This window comes from Desmodus rotundus, chromosome 10 (assembly GCF_022682495.2).
Source record: "Desmodus rotundus isolate HL8 chromosome 10, HLdesRot8A.1, whole genome shotgun sequence".
In the NCBI taxonomy this organism is placed as follows: Eukaryota; Metazoa; Chordata; class Mammalia; order Chiroptera; family Phyllostomidae; genus Desmodus; species Desmodus rotundus.
In genome coordinates this window covers 85623992-85646580 of record NC_071396.1, presented here as the reverse complement: position 1 = coordinate 85646580, position 22589 = coordinate 85623992, and the positions used below count along the sequence as shown (strand labels likewise).

The window sequence follows — 22589 nt, the reverse complement described above, 5'->3', positions numbered from 1 at the left end:
CCCGCCCGCCGCGCGCCCAGCCACAGAGCTGCAGTCCTCCGGACTTCCTAGAGGGGCAGCCCACCCACTTCCGGCGGCGCGTGCGGCCCTGCCCGACTGGCTCCGGCCGGGGTTTCGGTCCCGGTATCCGGCGGAGCGGAGGATGATGGAGGCTGTCCGGCAGCGCAGCCCTAAGTGCTTTCCAAACCGCCACTGTGTGGTGTCACCCTCCTCGCTGCCCGGCCTTTGCTGCCTCGGCCTGCCACTGTCGCGGGCAGAGCGTGCAGCTGCACCAGCCATTCCGTCCTCTCTCGGCGCCGTTACTACCCGCCAGCCCGTCTGTCCGTCGGTCCATCCTTTCTGGCATTGGGCCCATCCACCCGCCCTAGTGCCCACTGACACTTTAAGCACTTGCCGGCGCTTTCTGTGTGCTAGAAAGCAGGCGAAGGAATCGGAGGTGCACTGATGGAACCTTCTCGCGCAACCGAAGCTCGCTCCTGAGTCAGGTCTCAGCCCTCCGTCTTGACTTCCAATCTAGCTTAAAAGATTTATCACTCTCAGAGCACTTCGTACTTTCCGCTCTGTTGTTCTGATCACTATTAAATTGGGTAATTAACGTCTGCTTTCTCTTTAACGACCCGCTTTCCTTACTGTTTTTAAAGTCTGTAATAATGGCAAGGCCACTGTCTCATTTACAGCTCTGCTCAGCGTCTAGCATAGTGCCTGCACAAAGTAGGCACTCAGCAAATATTGTTAAATGTATGAAAAACAGGCCGTCTTCGAAACGACCCTTGGTTTGGTGGGGAAGGCAGACGAGAAAAGGCAGGTAAGAGTACACATCCAAACGTATGGAATCTGGAGTCACACCTTTCGGTTTCAAAATAGTCCAGACTTAGTCACGTACAAGTCATTTGACCTGGTGCGAATTGCATAACTTCTCTGTTTCTCTTGGGTGAAACGCTGGAATTGAATAATGTCACAAACCTATTGAAATTAAGAGGCAAGATATGCAACATAGACCAGTGATTGCTAAGTAAAAGATACACATCAGTGTGATGCAAACTGGTAAGTGCCACAGACACATCGGTGCACAGACCTGATGATGTCTTGTTGTGGGACTTCTTGAGTGTCAGTTGTCACATAATAATAACTAAAGAAGTGTATTTAGTATTTTTCTTATACTAAAAGATGTAAGAAGAAAATTGCCCCAAGTTCCTTTTTGTTTAGGTGTGCATGGAGCATCTCTTAAATCTAGCAAAGCACAGTTAAGGAAATGCTATTTAGTAGGCATCTCAAAACTCTTCTTCATATGCTCAGTAAATACCACCATCCTTTCAGCCACCAGAGCCAGCCACAAACCTGAGTCCTTGGTTCCCCTCTCTTCCAAATCCTCACCCCATGTGCTTCTAAGTCACGTCAAATCTCCCATTTTTATATCTTTTGGCTCACATAGCTCTGGCCCTCATCGCCTAAATGGATGCTACAGACCCCTTCCCGTGTCTGTACTCCACGCCACTCTCCGGGTAGGTCTACAGACCCTCCAGCCATCCTGTGGCCTTAGGGATCAAATGCAAACCATACTACAATGTCTCAGACCCTTGGTGGCCTGGCTCTTCCTTTGTAGGTTTGTCCTGTCACTATTCCTTAAATCTGTCCCCAGTTGTGGCCCATGGTTTTTGTTTGTTTTTTTTCCTTTAAACCTGGCTGTTCAAACAGAAGCACGTGTGGCCGTTACGGAAGCCCCACCCATGGAGAGTCTGACTCACTAAATCTGTCATGGGGTTCATGCTCCTTGCCTGATTCTGAGCCATTGCCAGGGGTGACGACCGCTAGTCTGGCCTCCCTGAACCATCTGCAGTTTCCTCAATGGGTCACATCCTCTCATTCCCACTCTTCTCTGCCTGAATGTTCTACGTCTTCACCCGGCTCACTCATGTCAGACTCTGCTGAGGTGTGTTCCCCAGGTAGGCAGCTCTCCCTGGTCTTAGCTGTCTTTCTCTGTGCTTCCCGTTTGCTTTCCTCCATCCTTGATTTATCACACTGTTTGTTTACCTGTCACTTCCCATACTAAGTAAACTAGGAGTCCTTGGGGACAGACTGTTTGTTTATTTATTTATTTATCCTCACCCAAGGATATATTAGAGCAATAGGAAAGAGACACAGAGACAGACAGACAGACAGACATCAATATGAGAGAAACATCGATCGGTTGCCTCCCATACATGCCCCGACTGAGGACTGAACCTGAAACCTAGTTATGTGCCCTGCCCAGGGATCGAACCTGCAACCTTTCGGTGCACAGGATGACGTACCAATCAACTGAACCACTCTTCCAGGGTGAGGCCAGACCTTTTAATCCCGTGAGTCCTGTCAGTACACTGCCTAGCACAAAGCTCAAGCATTTGTTGAAATAATGGATGAAGGAATTCATTCTTCTCTCTGTGCTGTCTCAGAACCTTGACTTCAAGTCAAGAATATTTCTTCCTTGTTTGTACATCCTCCCTGGCTATTCTCCATGACAGCATTAACCTATTCCGTAATAATAAAAGCAAGGGCTTCTGAGTTGGGCAACCTCATGACTTGACTTTGCTATTTACCAGATTGGGGCCTTTGGCAAATTACTTGATAAGTTACTAAACCTCAGTTTCCTCATCTGTAAGATAGAGATGATAATATCTACTGTATAGTACTATTGAGTAGCCCGAATAAAATAGCATTTGTAAAATGCCTGGAACATAGAAGGAGTTTATTAAGTGTAGATTCCCTTCTTTGGAGCAACACCATGGCGTGACAGAAAGAGCTAACTGTTCTGGTTGCAGAGTCCAGTTCTGCTGCTTATTGGTTGTGTATCTTTGGCCACCTCATGATTCTCAGTAGCCTTATTTGAAAAATGGGCATAATTATAGTTTTCCTTATTGAATTGTCAGGGAAATTATATACGATTTATGTTAGGTATCCCGCTAGTGTTTGGCATCCAGTAAGTGCTTAATAAAATGGTGATGATTATTCTGAGAAGTAATAGTATACTACAGTATTTTTCCTGCTTTCTGTGATCTATAAGCACTACTTATTATCGCCTGTGGTTGTCCCTAACATTATTTACTAAAGATTGAATTGGTTTTGGTGATACTTAAATTTTCTGTTGTGAAAAAGTCCTGCATCACCTGTAAGTGTATCATTTATACAGAAACTTCCTTTCAGTCAGTTTTCTTCACAGCGCTACACTCTCTGGCAACCAGTCTTCAAAACCTGTATTTATATTCTAAGCACATTTTTCCCCTGTGTAACATCAGCATCGTTCCCCTCGGGAGCTCCCTGAAGAACAGGAATCTGGCAGGAATCTCTCAGGCACAGATCTCCGCGCCCCCCCCCCCCCCCCACCCCTGAAATGCGAACCCTTTCCAGGCTGTCTCTGCCCAGACTGTCAGGACGCGCTGCAGCTTTGGCCGGCCATGCTCCAAAAGATCGAGCACTTCCAATTGTGAAGGTTGAAGAAGAGAATTATGTTTGGGGCAGGTCTTTAGCCTTCAGGAACACCTTCTGCCCGTGGTCAGGCAGTTTGGTTACTCCGACTCCTCTGGGCCCTGGGAGGCTCTGAACAGGCTCTGGGAGCTTTGCCGCCTGTGGCCGAGGCCAGAGGTGTACACCAAGAAGCAGACCCTGGAGCTGCTCGTGCTGGAGCAGTTCCTGGCCATCCTGCCCGAGGAGCTGCAGGCCTGGCTGCGAGAGCACCGACCGGAGAATGGAGAGGAAGCTGTGACCATGCTGGAGGAGCTGGAGAAAGCGCTTGATGGGCCAAGGCAACAGGTAAGAAGTAGGTGTTTTTGTTTGCTTGTTTTACCTGTTGCAAGTTAATGGGGAAGCTATTGTGAGTGGCCTTGACTTGGTTATCAGAGAACTATACAATTTTTGTCTTTTGGATTATTATTTGTTCCCCGGGATCAGGTCACTGGGCTTTTAGTCCTATTGTTTTCTGTCTAATCATCTGAATGAGTTTCTGACTGCAGCTGCCCTGCCCTGTTCTTCTGGGGGTTTTCCTCTTCTACATCCTTTGAATCAGAGTGCTGGTACTTGATTACACCTAGGACACAGCTCACAGCTCACAGCCAAGGAACGATCTAAAAGAAATGACACCCGTGGGAGCACTGAAGTCTCTGAGTATCCAGCTCCACCCCTTGGAGAATCAGTGTCGGTGCAAGAGTGAGACTCGGGAGCCCCAGGCTTTCTGTGAGAGAGGTGAGGAGCTGCAGTCCATTTGGAGGTGAGGATGGAGGTGAGGGCTCTCATCTGTGACATGGTTCATTTTCTTAATGACAGTCACTTGCCATGATCATTAAGTATTGTGGAAAGTCCCCCTCGACTAAAAATATTCTTCCATTGTTTCTGCCTAGAATCTGAAATTCCAGTGTAATTCCTACCTTTAGGTTAAGAATTAAGGTCTCTAATAAAATTCTCTAATAACATCCATAATATTTCAAGACCAACATCCGTTCTTTTACTATCATGGCCCCACTGGCATGGAGATGAATAATGTACCAGTAACAGAAACCACATCTTGAACAGGCAAAGTGTGATGTTAAGAATTGTTAACTATCATAAGGGATTAATTACTAAGGGATAAAAAAATTCTAGAGAATGCAGGAGTAACACATATAGGGAGTCTCCAGGGCTGAGACAGAGCACCCAAGGAGGGAACAAAACTGCAAGAGGGTGCAGTTCATACCCGGGAAAGTTTGATTCCTCTGCTGAGATGTCCTGATTTCCCTTCCAGACACTGTCACTTCTGAAGACTCGGCGATCAAAGCTGCTGTGGGTAAGAGGAGTGGTGAACTTGCCGGGGAGTCTTGTGTCCAAAGGTGGTGGGATTACTACTGAGTGAGGGCAGGCAGAAGTCTGAAGGCTTCACACTGATAGAGGGTTGCCTTTTCTTACAAAATGACCACCATGATTTCATGTTCTTAATATCATTTGTTTTCTTATTGTGAATTAATTGTAAATGTTGATAATACAGAGAAAGTATAAATATGAAATGAGAAAGTATAAATCACCCGCAATCCCACTCAGTACCCACAGGGACATTGTTATCATTTTGGAATTCTTTCTACTAGTGTTTTTTCTTTTTTATCCCAATCTAATATTTTTTTGTAAAATCTTGTTTGGTAAATCAATTTTAGTCACTGATTTTAACATTTATAGTTCAACTGTTTAGCATAACAACGTAATGCAAGGTGTATGGTAATAAAGTTTGACTTTTAAGTTTTGCTTTGAAATTATTCGTTCAGGGTAGGGAGCACAATGACACGAATGGAGGTTTGCTGGGAGACTTGGGGAAGGAGTTGTGGGAAGAAGCCAGGGACTTGGCATTCTTAGCTTTTACTCCCTGGGCCAAAAAGTTTCTGCAAACCGACAGTCCCTGGGGCAGCAGTTCACCATGTGAAGTCACAAGTAGCCTCTTGAAACACACACACACACCTGTGCCCACCAGAATCAGGACGCTTCTCCACCTTTGAGAGCAAGAGCCTGGGCTGCCGCCATGGCCTTCCCATCCTCTGTCAGCACGTCCTCAGTGGAAATGCTTGTGCAGAAAAAAAGACCCATGGCCCTTTAGATGTGTGATCATTGTGTCAACCAACAAGACAGCTGCCAGTGACAGAGTTTGAGTAGCAACATCTGGTTCGGGCCCATCCAAAGCAGGTGGTGGGTGCCTATAAGAGGAGCCTGCCCACAGGGCTCACATTTCCTCTCGACTTTGCAGAAATGCTCTCCAGATTAGTCCTCCTACATGGGAAGTTAATTTACCTGGCAGTCCCCCTTTGACTGAGGATTCACTTTATGGAGCAAGGGAAGCAAAGATGTTCAGAGGGGATCTTGGAGAGACCGAGGTCAGATTTGCTTAATTTCCAGTCCTCTCAGCTGGACGGTGTTAACTGAAGCCTCTGGACATGAGGAGGGAGAAGGGAAGAGGTGGGAAACTGGATAGTAAACACCTTGTCTAAACCGCATGTTATCTTTTTAAACCTGTGAATCTGTTGTGCAAGTCGTTTAAGGTGAACATTGTTCTCCCCCACCCGCTTCCTGACTGCCTGTGTACCAAACAAGGCCCTGAGCAGAAGGGAAAGGCTCGATTCATTGATACCTTTCCTCCAGCAAAGCTGGTGAAGGAAAAAACAGTTACCTTTGACGTCTACCTTACACCGATGTCCTTTCATACATAGAATGCTGAAGCTTTGACTGTAAGAGATCACTTACTTCAGCTCCTTTAAACTGAGGGTTCAGAATTGTGAGGTGACCTGCTTAAGCTACACAATTAATGGACAAGAACTAGCAAGAACAAAGGTTTCCATTTCAAGACTATTCCCTTTCTCAACTATAAATCTCCTTCATGCAAATAGCTTCCATTGGCGAGGTTTATAATTTGCAGAAGACATTTATTATACATTAGTGTGAGATGGCTGTGTCTGCCATTGCCTTCACCAGTGAGGAAGTCACACATCAGAGTTAACAAGTAAGCTAATCTCCTGACTTGGAAGGACCGAGATGCTATGGAAACCATGTGCTTTTCTCAATATTTCTCAACTATCCTGGGCTTCCATTCTCTTTCATACCTTTTTTCTCTAATTTTAGTTTTCGATATTCATTGAAAAAGTCTGGAAGACACAGAAAGCAAAAGAAAAAAAATCACCTATAATCTTATCACCCAAAGATCACCAGTGCAGCGCTTTAAGTGTATAGTACTTCCAGTATTTTTAATGCATAAATAATTTTTACATGGAACCATAGTGTATGTAATGGACTTTTATTTTTACTTAAGATATGAATGCTTTGTCATTTAATATTAGTCAACATCACTTTTAACAGCTTTTAAGATTTTGTATACATTCATGATGGTTTTTGAGGCATACGTTTACAGGTAGAACTCTAGAGTCAGAAGGCAATGCGTAAGGCTTCCGGTATTGATCGCCTAAGACAGCATCTCCTCGTATCACACTTGCAACATTCAAGTCCCAGTTTCCCCGAACTTTTGTTTTATTATGGACAAAAAATTTGCCATCTCAACTCTTGCTTTAACATAGTACATTTTTAATTCTAGGAAGGCTGAACACTTAGTGTCCATTGGCATTTATTCTTTTGTGATTTGCCTATTTAAGTAACTTTTTTTCTGCTGCAACTTTTTCATGGGAGACAGTATAGAGAAATGGCCCCGCAGAAGGGTCTGGATTCCTACTGCCTGGGCTCAGTCTAACCTCACCACTTTCTAGCTATGTTACTGGGTAAGCCACACTCCCAAGCCGTCATTTCCTCCTCTGTGAAGTGTGGACTGAGAAACAGCCAGTATATGTAAACGAAGCCCTGATTAAGTACCTATCACGTTTCCTATTGGTATGTGTAATAACTGCCTATATAAAGACCATCTCCCTTTTGTAATATGTTGCATCATTCCTAGTTTGTCCTTTTGCATTTGTGTCTTTCTCTGTGGATGAAAACAAGAGTTGAATAGCTCTATTTTGTTAAATTTTACCATCTTTTCCAAATGATGCTATCCCTTTCTTTTTCCACATTCTCTCTAAGCAGGGGCACGTGGCCCTCCTGCCACTCCCACTGGTGAGGGTGCTGCTGTGTGTGCGCCCCAGCTGGAACACTGCTTCTCTCCCCATCCTCATGGATAACTCTTTTCCTACACACAGGATTCTGGATTCCCATAGATTTATTTTTGGTAAGGTGTGTTATAGCTCCAATCTGTTAGGCATTTTGAATAACATGTTTTTCTGTTGCTGACTAGCCTATATACTTTTCCACGTTGCACTGAGAAGTACCAGTCTTGGGACAATTTTCCCGCTGGGTCCTTCAGAAAAGGGTAGTTTCTGGATGGACCATGACTGTTTCTTTCTGTTGTCACTTCCCTGTAGCTTTGTCTTTTAACAAAAATCACGACTGTGAACACTGCTAATATAAAACACAACTGCACACATGTGAGGTGCTTGGAGAGTAAGTCACAGACCCAGCAATTGACAAATTTTTTAGCACCTGAGCCCAAGGGAGCGCACTACAATGGTGGGGTACAGCCCCAGAAACAAATGATATGGTGCCCGTGCCCACAGCAGCTTGACCAGAGCCTTGAAGGCTGGGAGGAAGCTGCCAGTCGCTCTCACAGTCTGAAGAACCAAAGATGTCCTTATGTCTGGGAGGGGGGCATTCAGAACTCTTAAGGGACTCTGAGCCTCTATCTGGGCCCCCGACTCCCTACTCCCACCTGCACGAAAGGTCTAGCCTGGCCTACAGGCAGGGCAAGAAAACTCTACATTAATGCTTTCTCTGGGTCACCCCAGCCGAAGACAAAACTCTTCACCACCCCGTGGTCGAAGGACTCCTGGTTTTATCTATTAAGACACTTCACAGGCAGTGCCTAAGAGACTCTGGCTACATCCATACTTCTCTTACAGACCTGACTCCGCTTCAAAAGAAACGCCGCAGGAAGTGGCCTTTTACTTTTAACTTCTCCCATGTGCCAGATTTTCTTTCTGACCTTTGTCTAGTGTTCCCTGGCCTGCCTGCCTCCCACTCATCCTTCAGGTCATTCTTCCCAGAAGGCTTCCTTGACCGAAGGTTGGGTCAGCTACTCCTTAATGTCACATAGCACTGCTCAAAGCGGTGTCATCGCCCATTTGCCCTGTCCATTGAACTGTAGAGATTGTCTCTATTTTCCATTATACCTAGTTCCTGGCACAAAACAGGTACTCAAAAAATAACTGCTGGATAAATTACTTTGTATTCTTCAACCTCATTTCTGGCCTGCCCTGGGCTCCTTAAGCCATTGATGAAACTGCCTTCCCACCTGTCTTGCTGTCCTGTCACTGATCACTCATCAGTACAATTTTTGCACCCCGAGACAAAATGTCCCTCACACCGTCCACACCATCCCCCAAGCCTGGCATACTGGCAGTCAGACGCAGCGACAGAGCCTGGGTTGCTCTACCTTCTTCATGACATTCTCATGGAAAATGTTTCAATGTAACAGTCCCACGTTCCTATTTCCTGAGTAGTCCTAATGGTAAGAGGGAAGCTGGAAGCAACGATTCTTCCTCCTGCTGTTCTGACTAGTCACAGGAAAAGCTTCCACGGGACTGTATGCCTGTGCACTGGACGTACCGCATGGAGTTAGGCCGACTCGGAGACCTAGTAGTTTACAAGCTGCATGGGGTCTGGCTCAAAGTAAACCCTTTTGCCTTACGAAGATATAAATCTGACTGAAGTATTTACAATCGTCACGGTATTCACAAGTTACTTTATAGTGTGGACCCTCTGATGGCGCAGAAGGACCGATCTGTGGCGGAAAGCCTTCCCACATTCATTACATATATAAGCTTCATCCCCCGAGTGGATTCTCTGATGCTGAACAAGGGCTGAGCTCCTTTTGAATGTTTTGCCACATTCACTACACTGGTAAGGTTCCTCTCCACTATGAATTCTCTGATGTCTAATGAGGTTTGAGCTCAAACTGAATGCTTTTCCACACTCATTACATTCATAGGGCTTCTCTCCGCTATGTATTCTCTGATGGGTTATGAGCTCTGAGCTCTGCCTGAAAGCTTTTCCACACTCGTTACATTCATAAGGTCTCTCTCCTGTATGAATTCGCTGGTGTCTTACAAGCTTTGAGCTTTGGCTAAAGGTTTTCCCACACTCGTTACACTCATAGGGTTTCTCACCAGTATGAATTCTTTGATGGATAATGAGATACGAACTTTGACTGAACGCTTTGCCACACTCATTACACTTACAAGCTTTCTCACCAGTGTGAATTTTCCGATGTCTAATGAGGGCTGAGCTCTGATTGAAGGCTTTCCCACATTCACTACATTCATATGCTTTCTCACCGCTGTGTATTCTCTGATGAATAATAAGATATGACCTCAAACTGAAGGCCTTCCCACACTGGTTACATTGGTAGGGCTTTTCCCCAGTATGGATTCTCTGATGCTGTGTCAGAGAGGAATGCTGTTTAAAGCTGTGCCCGCATATATCGCATCTGTAAGGTCTCTCTTCTGGGGGAACTTTCTGATACGTTACAGAGTTTGTACTCAGAATCAAGCTTCTCTGAGGCTCGTGATGGTCTGTCTTTCCTAGAGATTTGTGTGTGAAGATGACTTGACTGAAACTGCCTCCTTGGATGGGCGATCTTCCTAATTTCTCCCCTGAAGCACTTCCCTGCTGCCACTCGAAACTGCTTTCGTGCTCACTAAATCCTCCGAATGAAAGGTCCTGGGAAAGTCCTGCTTTTTTGCCCGAAATGTCCTTCTTTGTCGTCGATTCATTGTTTTCACAGTCTGAAAGGATAATAGCAAAAAACAGATTTTTAATTTCTCCAGTCACTCTCAATCCTCTTTCTGTGGGAGGGAAAACAGATGCTTCTACCCCTAAAAGATGTCACTGTCCACATACAGCTTTTCTTCACCTGGTCATCACAGGACCCTCCCTCCTCTCTAGTACTAGGGCCTGTGCCCACGCTTTGCAGGTTATCCCTGCATGCCCGAGACTTCAAAGGATCAGTTACCTCCTACTCCTTTCCCAGTATTTTCAGTCTTCTCTTTCTCTACTGTCTCCTGCCTGTTAACAGCATTTAAGTAAGCTCAAGTCTCGTTCATCTTTTAAAATCAAGCTCCTTGCCTATACATCTCCCTCATGAAACCTCATTCCCCTTCAGAGTAAAGCTTCTGAAAAGGGCTGTCTATACTCATCTCCATCCTGTAATCTGGTTTCTGCCCTACCCATGCCCGCCTCCCCCTCTCCCCATACACTGTCCTCAAGACCACCAACGTCATGGCTGCTTCATCTACTGGATGCTTTATGGGTCTCACTTAGTTGGCCTCTCTGTAACACGGACACTGTGGACAACACCAGCCTTCTAGAAACTGTTATGTTAGCCTAATTCCTATGGCTATTCCTTCTTAGATTCAAGGCCAATCATTCAAACATGAGTTCTTTCAAATTTTGTTCTGGGCTGTCGTGTATCCTCACTCTACAAACTGTCCACCTCCTAGACTTCAATGACGAATGTCCTTATGCTACAAGCTAATCAGACCCCCAATTCTATCCCAGTTTTCTCTGTTAAGCTCTAGGCTCTCATATCCAATGCTAATGGGGCATAATACTTGTGACTATTTTACAAACACCAAAATGTCCTGAACTAAACACATCATCAACATGTTTTTCCCCCCGTTTTTCATTTATATGAATAGCACCAATATTAACCAAGCTGTTTTAAGACTGAAACCTGTGTATCATCCTCAACTCCTCTCCACATGCTGCACTTTTAATAATGACCAGCTACTGCAATGCAATTTCAATACTGAGGAGTCAGCTTTGGTCTTCCCCACCTCTCACCGCAATACATCTTGATTTACTCGTTGTGGCCACTTGGATCACAACAGTCTCTAACAGGGCTCTACTCTTGCCTTCAAATGCGTTCTCTACCTGCAACTAATTTTTTTTTTTTTTATTGTTATTCAATTACAGTTGTATGCCTTTTCTCCCCATTCCTCCACCCCACCCCAGGTGAACCCACCTCCCTCCCCCCTCTCCACCCTCCCCCTTAGTTTTGTCCATGTGTCCTTTATAGTAGTTCCTGTAATCCCCTCTACCCACTGTCCCCGCCCCCCCCCCCCTCACTCCCGCCCTGGCTATTGTTAGATTGTTCTTAACTTCAATGTCTCTGGTTATATTTTGTTTGCTTTTTCCTTCTATTGCTTATGTTCCAGTTAAAGGTGAGATCATATGGTATTTGTCCCTCACTTCCTGGCTTATTTCACTTAGCATAATGCTCTCCAGTTTCATCCATGCTGCTGCAACTAATTTTTTAAATACATACCCCATCATGTCATTCCCTTGTACGACACCCTTCAACTGTACCCCACTGCGCTGCAGAAACTAGTTAGAATGACATGCAAGTTTTCACAGTCTGGGTCCCATTTTTCTCTCTCGTTTCTCTTACCACCTCTCCCCTATGAATTTTCTCTTCAGTTTAATTGAAGTATCTGCAACTCCCAGAATGGGCTATATTCTCTCACCTTCAGGAATCTGTGGCCTTTGTTTATGTGATACTGTAGTACAGGAATTATGTATTTGCTCTTCATCCCCAGTCCCTGGCACAGTTTTCCAAACCCTTGAAATTTCCTACGTGGCAGAGGTGAGTGGAGTATCTTCTGTTATTTATAATAAGCCCCTACCAACCACATCTGGGTTTATGCTACAGGCACCAACCAAGTGATCAGAGAGTTGGAACTTTTAGCCCCACCTTCTGACCTTCCGGGAGAAGGGCTGGAGGTTGAGTGAGCTAATCACCAGTGGCCAATGACTTAGTCAACTGTGCCCATGCAATGAACCCCCATAAAAACCTTAAACAAAGGGGTTCCGAGAGCTTCCAGGATGGTGAATGCATCCAAGTGCCAGGAGAATGGCACCCCAAACTTCACGGCTACAGAAGCTCCTGTACTCAGGACCGTTCAGGACTTCACCCTATGTATGCTGATTCATTGTATCCTGTATAATAAACCAGTAATAGTAAGTAAGGCGTTTCCCTGAGTTCCGTAAGCCATTACAGCACATTATGAAACATGAGGAGAGGGTTGTGGAACTGCCAATTTACAGGAAATCAGAACTGTGGGTAGCCTGGGACTCACTACTTGCAGTTGGCATCTGAAGTAGGGGCCAGTCTTGTGGGACTAAAACCTTAACCTGCAGGTCTGCACTGATTCTGGGGACTTATTGTCAGAACTGCTTAATGTGAGGGAAAACCCCGTACAACTGGTGTCAGAAGTGTTGAGAAATGTTTTCCCTTTAGCTTGGGATACTCCTCTTCCCACCTATTTACCTTGCTTTTTCCTCCTTATGGTTCAAGTCGTAGCTTAGATGTCTTTTCCTTCAAGAAGTTATACCTTGAACCTCTAAGGTTGGGTCGGTGCCTTTACCTGTGCCCCCCACAGTACCCAGTGCCTACTTTTAGGCTACTCTACACTATACTGAAATTGCCTTTTTGCTTGTCCACTAACCCATCTAGACCTGAAAGTTCTTCAACACAGAGACCCAGTGCCTGTCATCATACCAGGCACCATTAGTACCCAATTAAGATATATAATGAATAAGTAAATAAATGACAGGGAAACTGACACAAGGAGGCCTGACTGCAATTCGTGAGGGTTGTTGAATACAAAGCTGCTAAAATGAGCACCTCTAATATAAGTGAGGCTTACATGTGACATGTTTGTAAAATGCAATTAATTCTGCATCATCAAAGCCAGAGGCCTAACTGGTAACAGTTCTCAGGTGATTTTCCATTTCTTACCACTTTGGGGGGAAATGCAAGGGTCCCAAGGTTTCAGCTGTGTCTTTAAAGGCTGGAGTTGGATGTTTAACTCTTGGGATGCTCCAAGACCTGTCAAATCCTTCCATGGTACTGCTGGTGCTTGTGGACTAGCTGGGACCTGAAATCAGTAAATATGGTTAGCACTGTGAGAAAATCCCTGGGGAAATGCTTAGTAAAAAAATCTCAGAAGTCAAGAAAGACATCTCCAGAGGTGAGGGATAGGGGAAAAAGAACAATTTAAGGGTAGAGATGGGCATGACCCTAGTAGACATGTCAGGTTTATGGTTCAGTAGAGACAAATTTTCATCCTACTGCTATGATGATGCCACATGCTCCAGTTCGTAAATTCCTTTCCCCACAACACATTGCATCTCCACGTTCCCACCTGCTGCCCTGGATCATCAAATTCCCTCTCCAAATCCTCCAACAGAGTCACAGCTTCCTCGCCGCTTTTTGGACTATGTTGCTGAACCCAGACCTGCAGTTCCTCAGGCAGGATGCTCAGGAACTGCTCCAGCACCAGCAGTTCTAGGATCTGCTCCTTTGTGTGCAACTCTGGCATGAGCCACTGGTAGCAAAGCTCCTGGAGTCGGCCCAGAGCCTCCCGGGGCCCAGGTGTCTCCTGGTAGCAAAACTTCCTGAATCGCTGGCGAAACAATTCTTGGCAGGATCGGGTACTCCCATTCTGCTTTAATTTCTGACCCCAGGACAGGCTTTCTTCTACTTTCACTAGTATCAGTTCTTGTTCCTGAGGACTCTGAGGTACCAGGGTTGAAGCTGCTCTGGATTCCACAGCCATTCTGGCCTCAAAGAGCTGTTCAAAAGAGCTCACTACAATGGGGTATGCTACTTCAGAATTTCTTTGAGTAATCTCTTCTTTCCTGAAGGATACAAAAGCACTGTTAATTTGCAGCAGTAAAAAAAATCTCTAAGAAGTTATAATAAGAAACATCAGCCATCCCAGCAGCATATTGAAAGGAAGCAGGTTTGAGATTTTAAATAAATAAGTGGCAAACTAAACATCGTTCATGTCATTCACTGTCTCCTATCTTGTAGAATTTCTACCACTAATTCTATTAAGAAATTATTTTAGAAGTAAAACAATGCAATATTAACATGAGTCACATACTGAGATTTCCTGTTTCTCTTTCAGTTCTCATTAAGGAGAAAAAAATGTCTTTAACATGTATGTAAAACATGCAGAACTCCCTCTTTAATAAAGTTTCAGACTTCTAAGGGCAACAGTATCTACGTAGGACTTAATAATGCTGATTTTTTAAAAATTTATTTTTAGTGATGTAACTATGGCAAATAATGTTAATCCATTTAAGGTAGTAATAAAACATTTTTTGAAATTCATATTAAACATTAGTTGATTTAAATGAAAATATTGTTGGATAGCTGCCATTTGATCAATTAGGGTATTCACTGAATTTCTTCCATGAACACTAAGGAACTTACTATGGGCTGTCACGAGCCGGGTATTAGGATAGGAAGGTTTTTGCTCCTGAATAAATGAGTCTACCCAGGAATAGCCAAGAAGTATTTGTTAAATGCTTGCCATGTGTTCAAAACCATGTCAGATATAGACACAGAAGTGAAAAGGTCAATTTCTGCTCTCAAAAAGCTTAGAATATACTGGAGTAAACATTCTTAAAAAGTGAAATATGGCAACAAGTATGTGTTAAGTTTTCTGATATAACTTAAACACGATCTGATTTTAGGATGGGGGAATATTGATAGGAGGGTATGCCCTTGAATTGGCAGGACAGTAAAATTTAACCCTAATACTACCATCAACTTTAGAAATTAGTATACTGACGCTACAAAACTATGGTTTATTAACCAGCTCGGCCGCGCTAGCCTTTCTATTTTTATATCCAGGTTAAATCACAGCATTTGCAAAATCAGGGCGGCAGGTGAATGAGTGGCCTTTCCGCTGGAAAGCGGGTGTTTGAGCGCTGGCCTCATCTGCATCCCTACGACCCGAGCAGACGGCGCCCAGACAAGGCGCCACGACCGGGGAATGGGCAGGACGAGGAGCGGGGATCTTCCACCTCGCGCCCGCCGTCCGGATCGCACGCCCTCCCAGCCCTCCCTTCGCCTCGGGGCCCGCAACCCTCACCGCAACGCCCAGGAGCGGCCAGGGAGCAAGTCGCCGACCCAGAGAGGCCAGCCACAAAGACCGGATGTTCACCCCCTCTGCTTTCCGCTCGCGATTCCAGCAACCTCCGTTCGCCCCGCCCCGTGCTCACAGGCAGCCAATCAACGCCATGGGCCCTACTTTTCCCACCGCCTTCCCGCCGTGGCCGCTCGAAGCCCCGGCGCGGGTTCGCAGAGAGGCGGGGGTCCTTGAGAGAGGTTGCTCCAGCACACCTTGGCCTCCTCCTACCCATCTCCTCCTTCCTCGACACCTCGGTGTCCCGTCACTCCCGATTCATTCTACCGCTCATGTTTTAGAAAAGTATTCATATTTTCCTGTATTTCTAATGCTTTTCCAGTATCTCTGACAAAAGTAAACAGGTGGGCAAACAGGCAGAACAAAAAGTAACAACCATGTACATTGCTGTTCTGTTCAATATCACTGGGCAGTAGCTATATTATCCCCATGTCACAGCCACAGACGCTGTCCGAAGTCAAGCAGCTTGTGACCAGAGTCGCTGTAGTCCCCGCAGTTCAAGGTCACTGTGGTTTCTCAGACTCTGCACCTTAACGTGGGATTTTCTCATTTTTTAATGGATCCTAGCTGGCATGCTGTCTTGGTGTTAAATTTTTCTTTCGGCCATTTAATAGGTGAAAAATGGTGTCCTGTTGTTTTAAACTAGTTAGCTTGAAGGTAGGGTATTTCCCTCTCATGTTTATTGACCATTTATGGTTCTTCAAATAAATGGCTCTTCCCAGTTTTAAAAATGAGGTGTCACTACCTTTCTTTTAAATGTGCCAGAATTTTTAAAAGGTTTTTTTAAAAAAGGGCTTATTTATTTTTAGAGAGGGGAAAGGAGAGAGAGAGGGAAAGAAACATCAATGTGTGGTTGTCTCTCATGCGTCCCCTACTGGGGACCTGGTCTGCAACCGAGGCACATGTGTTGACTGGGAATTGAACCAGTGACCCCTATGGTTCACAGGCCAGCGCTTAGTCCACTGAGCCAGACAATACCTGCCAGAGTTTTTTTTACCTGCTAGATCTCGATTCATTTGTTGCAAACATTTCCCTTTTTATTTCTATTTAATAATTTTTAAAATGTTAGTATAAGGTAACATAAATAAAAACATCCTCCTTTGTAAAGACAATTAAAACACATTTGGGAAAAATTTATTAGCATGCAGAGCTATTCGTGACCTACTAAATCATTCTTAAGCATTGTGAAATGATTACAGCAATTTTACAAAGCAAGAGAAGAAATAACATTACCTTGGAGGGATGGGGAGAAAAGGCATACAACTGTAACTGAATAACAATAAAAATTTAAAAAATATATTACCTTGTGTTATCTGTTGCTGCATAGTGACCAAATTGGACATACTAACAATAGCAGGTGTTCACTCTATTGCACCTGATTCTATGGTCAGGCATGCAGGCAGGGCTTACTAGAGATGACTAGTGCCCACTTTATAAGGTGTCAGCCAGTGTAGCTTCACTTCCATTGCTGCGCTCTTGGTGCTGCCTTTCACCTGGAGTTACCTGATTCTTCTCCATAAGGTCTCAAATCATTTAGGAATTTAGCCTAAGCCACAGGTGGCAAACACAAGCCCCCAAGGCTGAAACCAGCCCTCAACCTGGTTTTATGGGGCCCGGCACCTTGTTTCTACCCAGTGGCAACCCTGGGCTCTTGCTTAACTGTTAAGGAGTAGTTACATTTATATAGTCCTAAAATTATATTTGGCTCTTTGAAGGCAACCAAGAGGCTGATGTGGCCCCTGGTGAAAATGAGTTTGACACCCCCGGCCCAAGCTTTCTTACATGGTGGCTGGCTCCCAAGAGAATGAAGGAGGAGGGGAAAGAAGATACTAGTTCTCTTAAGGCCTAGGTCTGGAACTGGCATTGTATTACTTTTCTGACTTCTATTGGCAGAAGGAGTAGATTCATGGGAAAGGGAAATAGATTCCACTTACTAATAGGAGGAGCAGCTTGAGCATAGGAAAAAAATTTAGCAGTTATCTTTGCCTCCAATCTACTATATCTTTTGCTATATTGAAAAGCCGACTACTTAGGAATAGAACTGTTGAAAGGGAGAAGGAATATTTTCAACTGCAGGAGTAAAAATCCTTAACCAAATGGCATTATTGTTTAAGCTTTCTTATTATCCCACATAGCTAGGTGTATGAAGGTAAGGCCATTCCCAGGGTTGGTTAATTACGATGACTTGATGATATTGTCCAGGAACCAGATACTTCCCCATTTTTGCTTCCCTTATGTTCCCAACACAGCTGTCTCAGTTCAGACTACAGGTGATATCCAGTCACAGCAAAAGGGAGCACCCTTATCTCCTGCCCCTTTTCAAGACTAAGGAAAACCTCTTAGCCCAGCAGATTTCCCCTCCTATCTTATTAGGTTAAGCTGCTTCAACTGCCCATGCCTGTTACCAACAGGGAGTGAGGGGTGGTGGTGGGGTTGAGGCCTCCATAATGGACATATGCCAACTGAGAATCATATCCCAGAGCTGAGGAGAGGCCAGCCTCTCCTGAAGGACACTGACAATCAGGGGGAGGTGAACCAAATAAGGGTGTTAGGAAATTTGGTTTCTAGTGCTTGACCCAACTGATGCCTTTGTAAGAAGCAAGCTGTTCTCAGTGATTGCCAGTTCACCCCGGGAGGTGTGGGCCCATATTAGCTGAAAAGAACGTTCTTTCGCAGAAAAGCAGGCCAATTAATGTTGTTTGCTGCTTTGAATATACAGTGCTTATCAGGCACGTGCCACCTGGCCACCTGTCACCTGCTTCATGAGCACGTGTTACTTGGCTACAAACCACCTGCCTAGTGAGCACATGGCACTTGGCTACAAGTCACTTGTGTCCCTGGAGGCCCTATAAAGCTGCATCCTCTTTTGGATGTGAAAAGTCACTATCTTGCTGCCACGGGGGTCTCTGCTTCTGTCTGTAAGTTTTCCAAATGAACTGTAATTCCAGAGCTGTCAGTCTCTTTCTTCAGTCTGTCGTCTCTATAGAAGTTGGTTTTAGTACACTCAGGAAATTTTCCCAGCATAGGGTTATGTTTAAAAGGAAGAAATGTTAACAACAGAAAAAGAGGATAGATGGATGAATGCTGATTGGGTAATAGTAGCATTTACCTCAATAGATAATCTCGTTTCTTACTTATATAGGTAAGAAAGTGACACACTAGGAAAAGTTCAAATTCCTACCATTCCCTATAAGGAGGTACATACTATATTTAAAATATAAATCAATTACTTAGTTGCAAGAGACTGAAGATTTAGAGCTAATTTCTAGGACTTGGTTTAAATTTCCATTAGAATAGCAACTAATTACCTTTTAAGAGCCTGGACCAAAAATTTCTACTTACATGGTGTGTTAGTCCTTTAGGGCTACTGAAACAAAAATACCATAGACTCAGTGGCTTGTAAACAATGGAAACTAATTTCTTGCAGTTCTGGAGACTGGGAAGTCCGTGATCAAGGCACCAGCAGATTCAGTGTCTGGTGCGGGCCCACTTCCTGGTTCATAAACTGGTGATTGGTGAGTACAACTATTCATTCAGTAAAGTTCAGCTGCTTGAATTACTGTATCATTCAATGGTGCCCTGCTTCATGGTCTTCATCAAGTGAGATAATCTTATTGACAGTCTCTTAACCGTAAGCCACTGTTCAATAATAAAGGATAGAGAAAATGGCTTGATACTTAAGGGAAACGGATCATTCTCTCATTCAGCAAATAGCATTGAACATTAGTAAACATGAAACACTGGTATGAGAAGTGAGGGATTCAAATGGAACCAAAGATGAGCTTCCTTACTTTACTTACCACTTGCAACTAGAGTATAAATTCCACAAGGGCAGGGGTTTTGCTTGTCCAGTGTTCTCTTTCCAGTATGGCCCAGAATACATATGTACAGGGGAGCACTGGAGCTGTTAAAGTGATTTAAAAAGGTGGCTCGAATACTTGCAGCCTACATAAGCAAACCACACCTAAGCCAGAGATGATACCAGTAAATGCCTCAGGTTAAGAAGTCGAAATTTAAGAACAACTAATCACAAATCACTAGGCTTTCTCAAATATGGCAACCACTTAAGCTATAGCCAAGCAACAATTTTTCCTTGCGCTGCTCTATAAAACCTTTCTTTCCCTTAGTTTCTGCTGGTGGAATGCCTGTAGCCATTTTCAGGTTGGTGCTGCCTGATTCCTGGAGATGTTTGCTCAAATAAACACTTCAAAATTTTCACGGACCTCAGTTGATCTTTAAGCAGTGGCAAAACAAGTGATTTGAAATATTTGAAGGATTCAAAGAAATGGAGTATTGTAAAATATTAGGTGGGCCAAAAAGTCTGTTTAGTTTTTTTCCTGTAAAATAAAAGACATATTTTTCATTTTCACCAATAACTTTATTGATGTGGATATTTCGAGTATGTTGGCTATCTCCCACTATTGGCTTTGGCCAGGGCTGTTGCTAGACATCTTCCAATGCATTGGACAGCCCCACAGCAAAGAATTATTTGGCCAAAATGTCAATAACACCAAGAAACTTTGCGAATCACTTTTGACATATTCGATCACTCACAGCACCTTCTCAATATACTGCACAAATCTCTTTTTGCATTTCAGTTGTGTTTTTATCTTTCTTGAAATAATTAAGCATAATATGCTGAAAATGTTGTGTATGTTCTTCCATCCTCGATATTGAAATAGCTGCACAAAAATTCACCAACTTCGATGAGTTTTTAAAAATAAATGCTGATATGACAGTTGTCACAATACAATCTAACAAAGTTGTTTTGAATGGAGTTAAAGACAACTAAGCACTACTAGAGCCATTATACAGAAAAAATGTCATGAACTTTTTGGCTAACCCAACACAAATTTTGAATAATATGTTGAGAGTATTTATTTTAACCTGGGATTTATTTTAATTGGTATAGTAAGATGACAGACACAGAGACAACTGCCTTTGAAAGAAGTTCCCCAGAGGGTGGGAGGCACCGTATGCCGCAAAGGGCCACACGGGTCACTCAGGAGAAGCAGAGAGGGAGAGAGAGAGAAGAACTGGGACTAAACCTTTTATCATTACAGTGCTAGGAAGTAGGTAGGTGGGGACATCCCCTATCTAGCAGGAAGCAAAACACACAATTGAGGCTTGTGGTTGGAGGGTTTGTGGATAAGATTTCCAAGTGCTTAGTGGTGGAGGTGTTTGTAAAAAAAAAAAAAAAAGTAAAGAAAAGGAAAGGAAAGGAAGTGGGGGGAAGGAAGGAAGAACCCTTGGGCTGTTAGCATGGTTCAGTGACTTCAAGATGAAAATCATCAATCAATTAAAGATTATCAAGAATAGTTATTATGCTATTATATTCCGTTACTGTTACCACGTTGTCACCAGCTTAGCTTTTTATTTGTTAGAGACAGATAATAGATATAGGAAGAGAATGAGACAATGCTTATTTGGAGTATCCAAGACAGTAAACAAAGGCCTATTTACGAAGCTGTTTCTCTTTGCTTTGGTGCCCAAGCCCCTGAGGTTGCGCATGAAGGTGCGTTTATCAGGCCTAGAACAGTTAAAACTACAGGTGGGCTCGTACTGTTCTACTTTTTCCCCTCTCTTTTCAGGGTGAGCACAATGCCAAATCACGTCCTAGCTCTTAATCCTCTCAGCCATTCCAGAAAGCTATTCCCCTAGGATTCTATTCTGCCCAAGGGGTGAGTCAACAAACATTTGTTCTAAGATTAGGGAAAAGACAATGTGTTTCTTAATGCATGGAGTATGAATAATGAAAAGAACAACTGGCTGAAGAAACTGAGTGATACATTTCCTAATGGTTTTGTGGGCAGGAAACATGAGAGCCTGGAGAGAAAGCTTTTCAGAAAGAGCTGTAGGACTTGAGTGCTAGAAGACACTCACCTCATTTCGCTATACCTACTACTTGTGGTGAACGGGACGTGATCAAAAATCGAATCTGGTTGTCTTGAGCTTCTATTATTTGCCTACACTCTTTTGTTGTAGCAATCTAGAAGGTTTAGGTTTCAATTGAGTTTTTTACACAAAAGTTAATTTATTGAAAACTCATTCTGTTTGACAGTATCTAATAAGAAAATAATTTCTTTTAATCTTGTTAGGTGGCATGGTGGTAAACGACTAGTTTATATTCTACTCAATGTTCAGGCCTCTTGAATGTCAAATACTATATACTTTTATTTTAACCATTTTTTTCAGGAGGTACGACTTAATTTGCTTACCTTTTCTGGATTTTTCTTGCTTTTAAAAACGTATTATTTTACATTACATTCTTATGACTGGGATTATTCTACAGGTAATAGCACATTCTTTATAAATAGCCAGTTCTTTTGGTTACATTACAAAGATTCCATTGAGTACCTTTTGGTGGCACCTCCTTTATTTACATAATGAACCCCTTTAAAATTTGTGATCATGTATACAGAGACTGCAAGCTGAAGTTCATTACCAGGGGTCGAAATGAGTACCCCAAAGGCACATTTGGGGCCAGCACTTTGGGGACAAATGGGACACGTGGGTATGGGCAAAACAATACATTGATTATAAGTTCAGGTTCTGGAGCAAGACTGACTTCACTTCTCTGACCTCTCAATTATTAGCTCTTTAACCTTGTGCATACTTCTTGAATTTTCTATGCCTCAGCTCCTTGTTTGAACGGATGGGGTGCTTGTAGTACCTACCACGTCAGGTTGTTAGGGAAGGGCGTAAATGCCTCCGCTTAGAGCGGAGCTCAGTGCGCGCGCGTTGGCGGCGTGCGGCAGGGGAAGAACTGAGTTGTTGAGAGTGTGCAAGCTGGAAAGAGGGGGGTGCGTTTCCGCAGATCTGGATTTGTAAGAGCTATTTAGGATCTTTGTTAAAAACACACAATTCTAGGTCTTCAAGCAGAACCTTGGGAAGAATTCTAGGAATTTCTATTTTTGACGAACCCATGAAATGATTTTTATCAAATTAGTTTGGGAGGCTGGGATGTGAGAATGGAGCGTAGACTTCTTCTGAGTTGGACAGATACGTGTTGGGATTCATTCTTTAAATGTTATGTCCACGTGTGCCAGGGACGGCGTCAAGTGCTGGACA

At 43.8% G+C, this 22589-nt stretch overlaps 2 protein-coding genes across 4 annotated transcripts in view; one reads left to right on the top strand and one right to left on the bottom strand.

The window, feature by feature from the left end:
* The window catches only part of ZNF397 (zinc finger protein 397), a 36791-nt gene extending 21259 nt beyond the window's left edge, over positions 1 to 15532 (bottom strand). Inside the window, exons 1-4 of the mRNA XM_024580289.4 lie at positions 15465 to 15532; positions 13725 to 14220; positions 13319 to 13457; positions 9268 to 10304 (exon numbers count right to left, since the gene is read on the bottom strand). Of these exons, the coding sequence (XP_024436057.4) occupies positions 9268 to 10304; positions 13319 to 13457; positions 13725 to 14138 (1590 nt within the window). The 5' untranslated portion in view covers positions 14139 to 14220; positions 15465 to 15532. The remainder of the gene's footprint in view (positions 1 to 9267; positions 10305 to 13318; positions 13458 to 13724; positions 14221 to 15464) is intronic.
* LOC112322699 (zinc finger and SCAN domain-containing protein 30) lies at positions 114 to 15362 on the top strand. 3 transcript variants are annotated; one of them, XM_053912743.2, is made up of 4 exons: positions 114 to 3786; positions 4065 to 4215; positions 4751 to 4792; positions 15224 to 15362. In XM_053912743.2, the coding sequence occupies exons 1-4, from the start codon at positions 3742 to 3744 to the stop codon at positions 15226 to 15228; spliced, it is 243 nt and encodes an 80-aa protein (XP_053768718.1). In that variant the 5' UTR covers positions 114 to 3741; the 3' UTR covers positions 15229 to 15362. The 3 variants fall into 3 exon arrangements, with proteins under 3 accessions (XP_053768718.1, XP_053768717.1, XP_071075640.1); XM_053912742.1 differs by lacking the exon at positions 15224 to 15362 and adding an exon at positions 5735 to 5914; XM_071219539.1 differs by lacking the exon at positions 15224 to 15362 and having other exon boundaries at positions 4065 to 4240; positions 4751 to 5425.
* Positions 15533 to 22589: the final 7057 nt, after the last annotated feature.

Bases quoted from the DNA above. Each gene is read 5' to 3' on its own strand.
- LOC112322699 (XM_053912742.1), top strand. From the start codon at position 3,742: ATGCTGGAGGAGCTGGAGAAAGCGCTTGATGGGCCAAGGCAACAG. The intron at 3,787-4,064 runs GTAAGAAGTAGG...GATTACACCTAG, and splicing joins TTGATGGGCCAAGGCAACAG to GACACAGCTCACAGCTCACA. The intron at 4,793-5,734 runs GTAAGAGGAGTG...TCGACTTTGCAG, and splicing joins GGCGATCAAAGCTGCTGTGG to AAATGCTCTCCAGATTAGTC.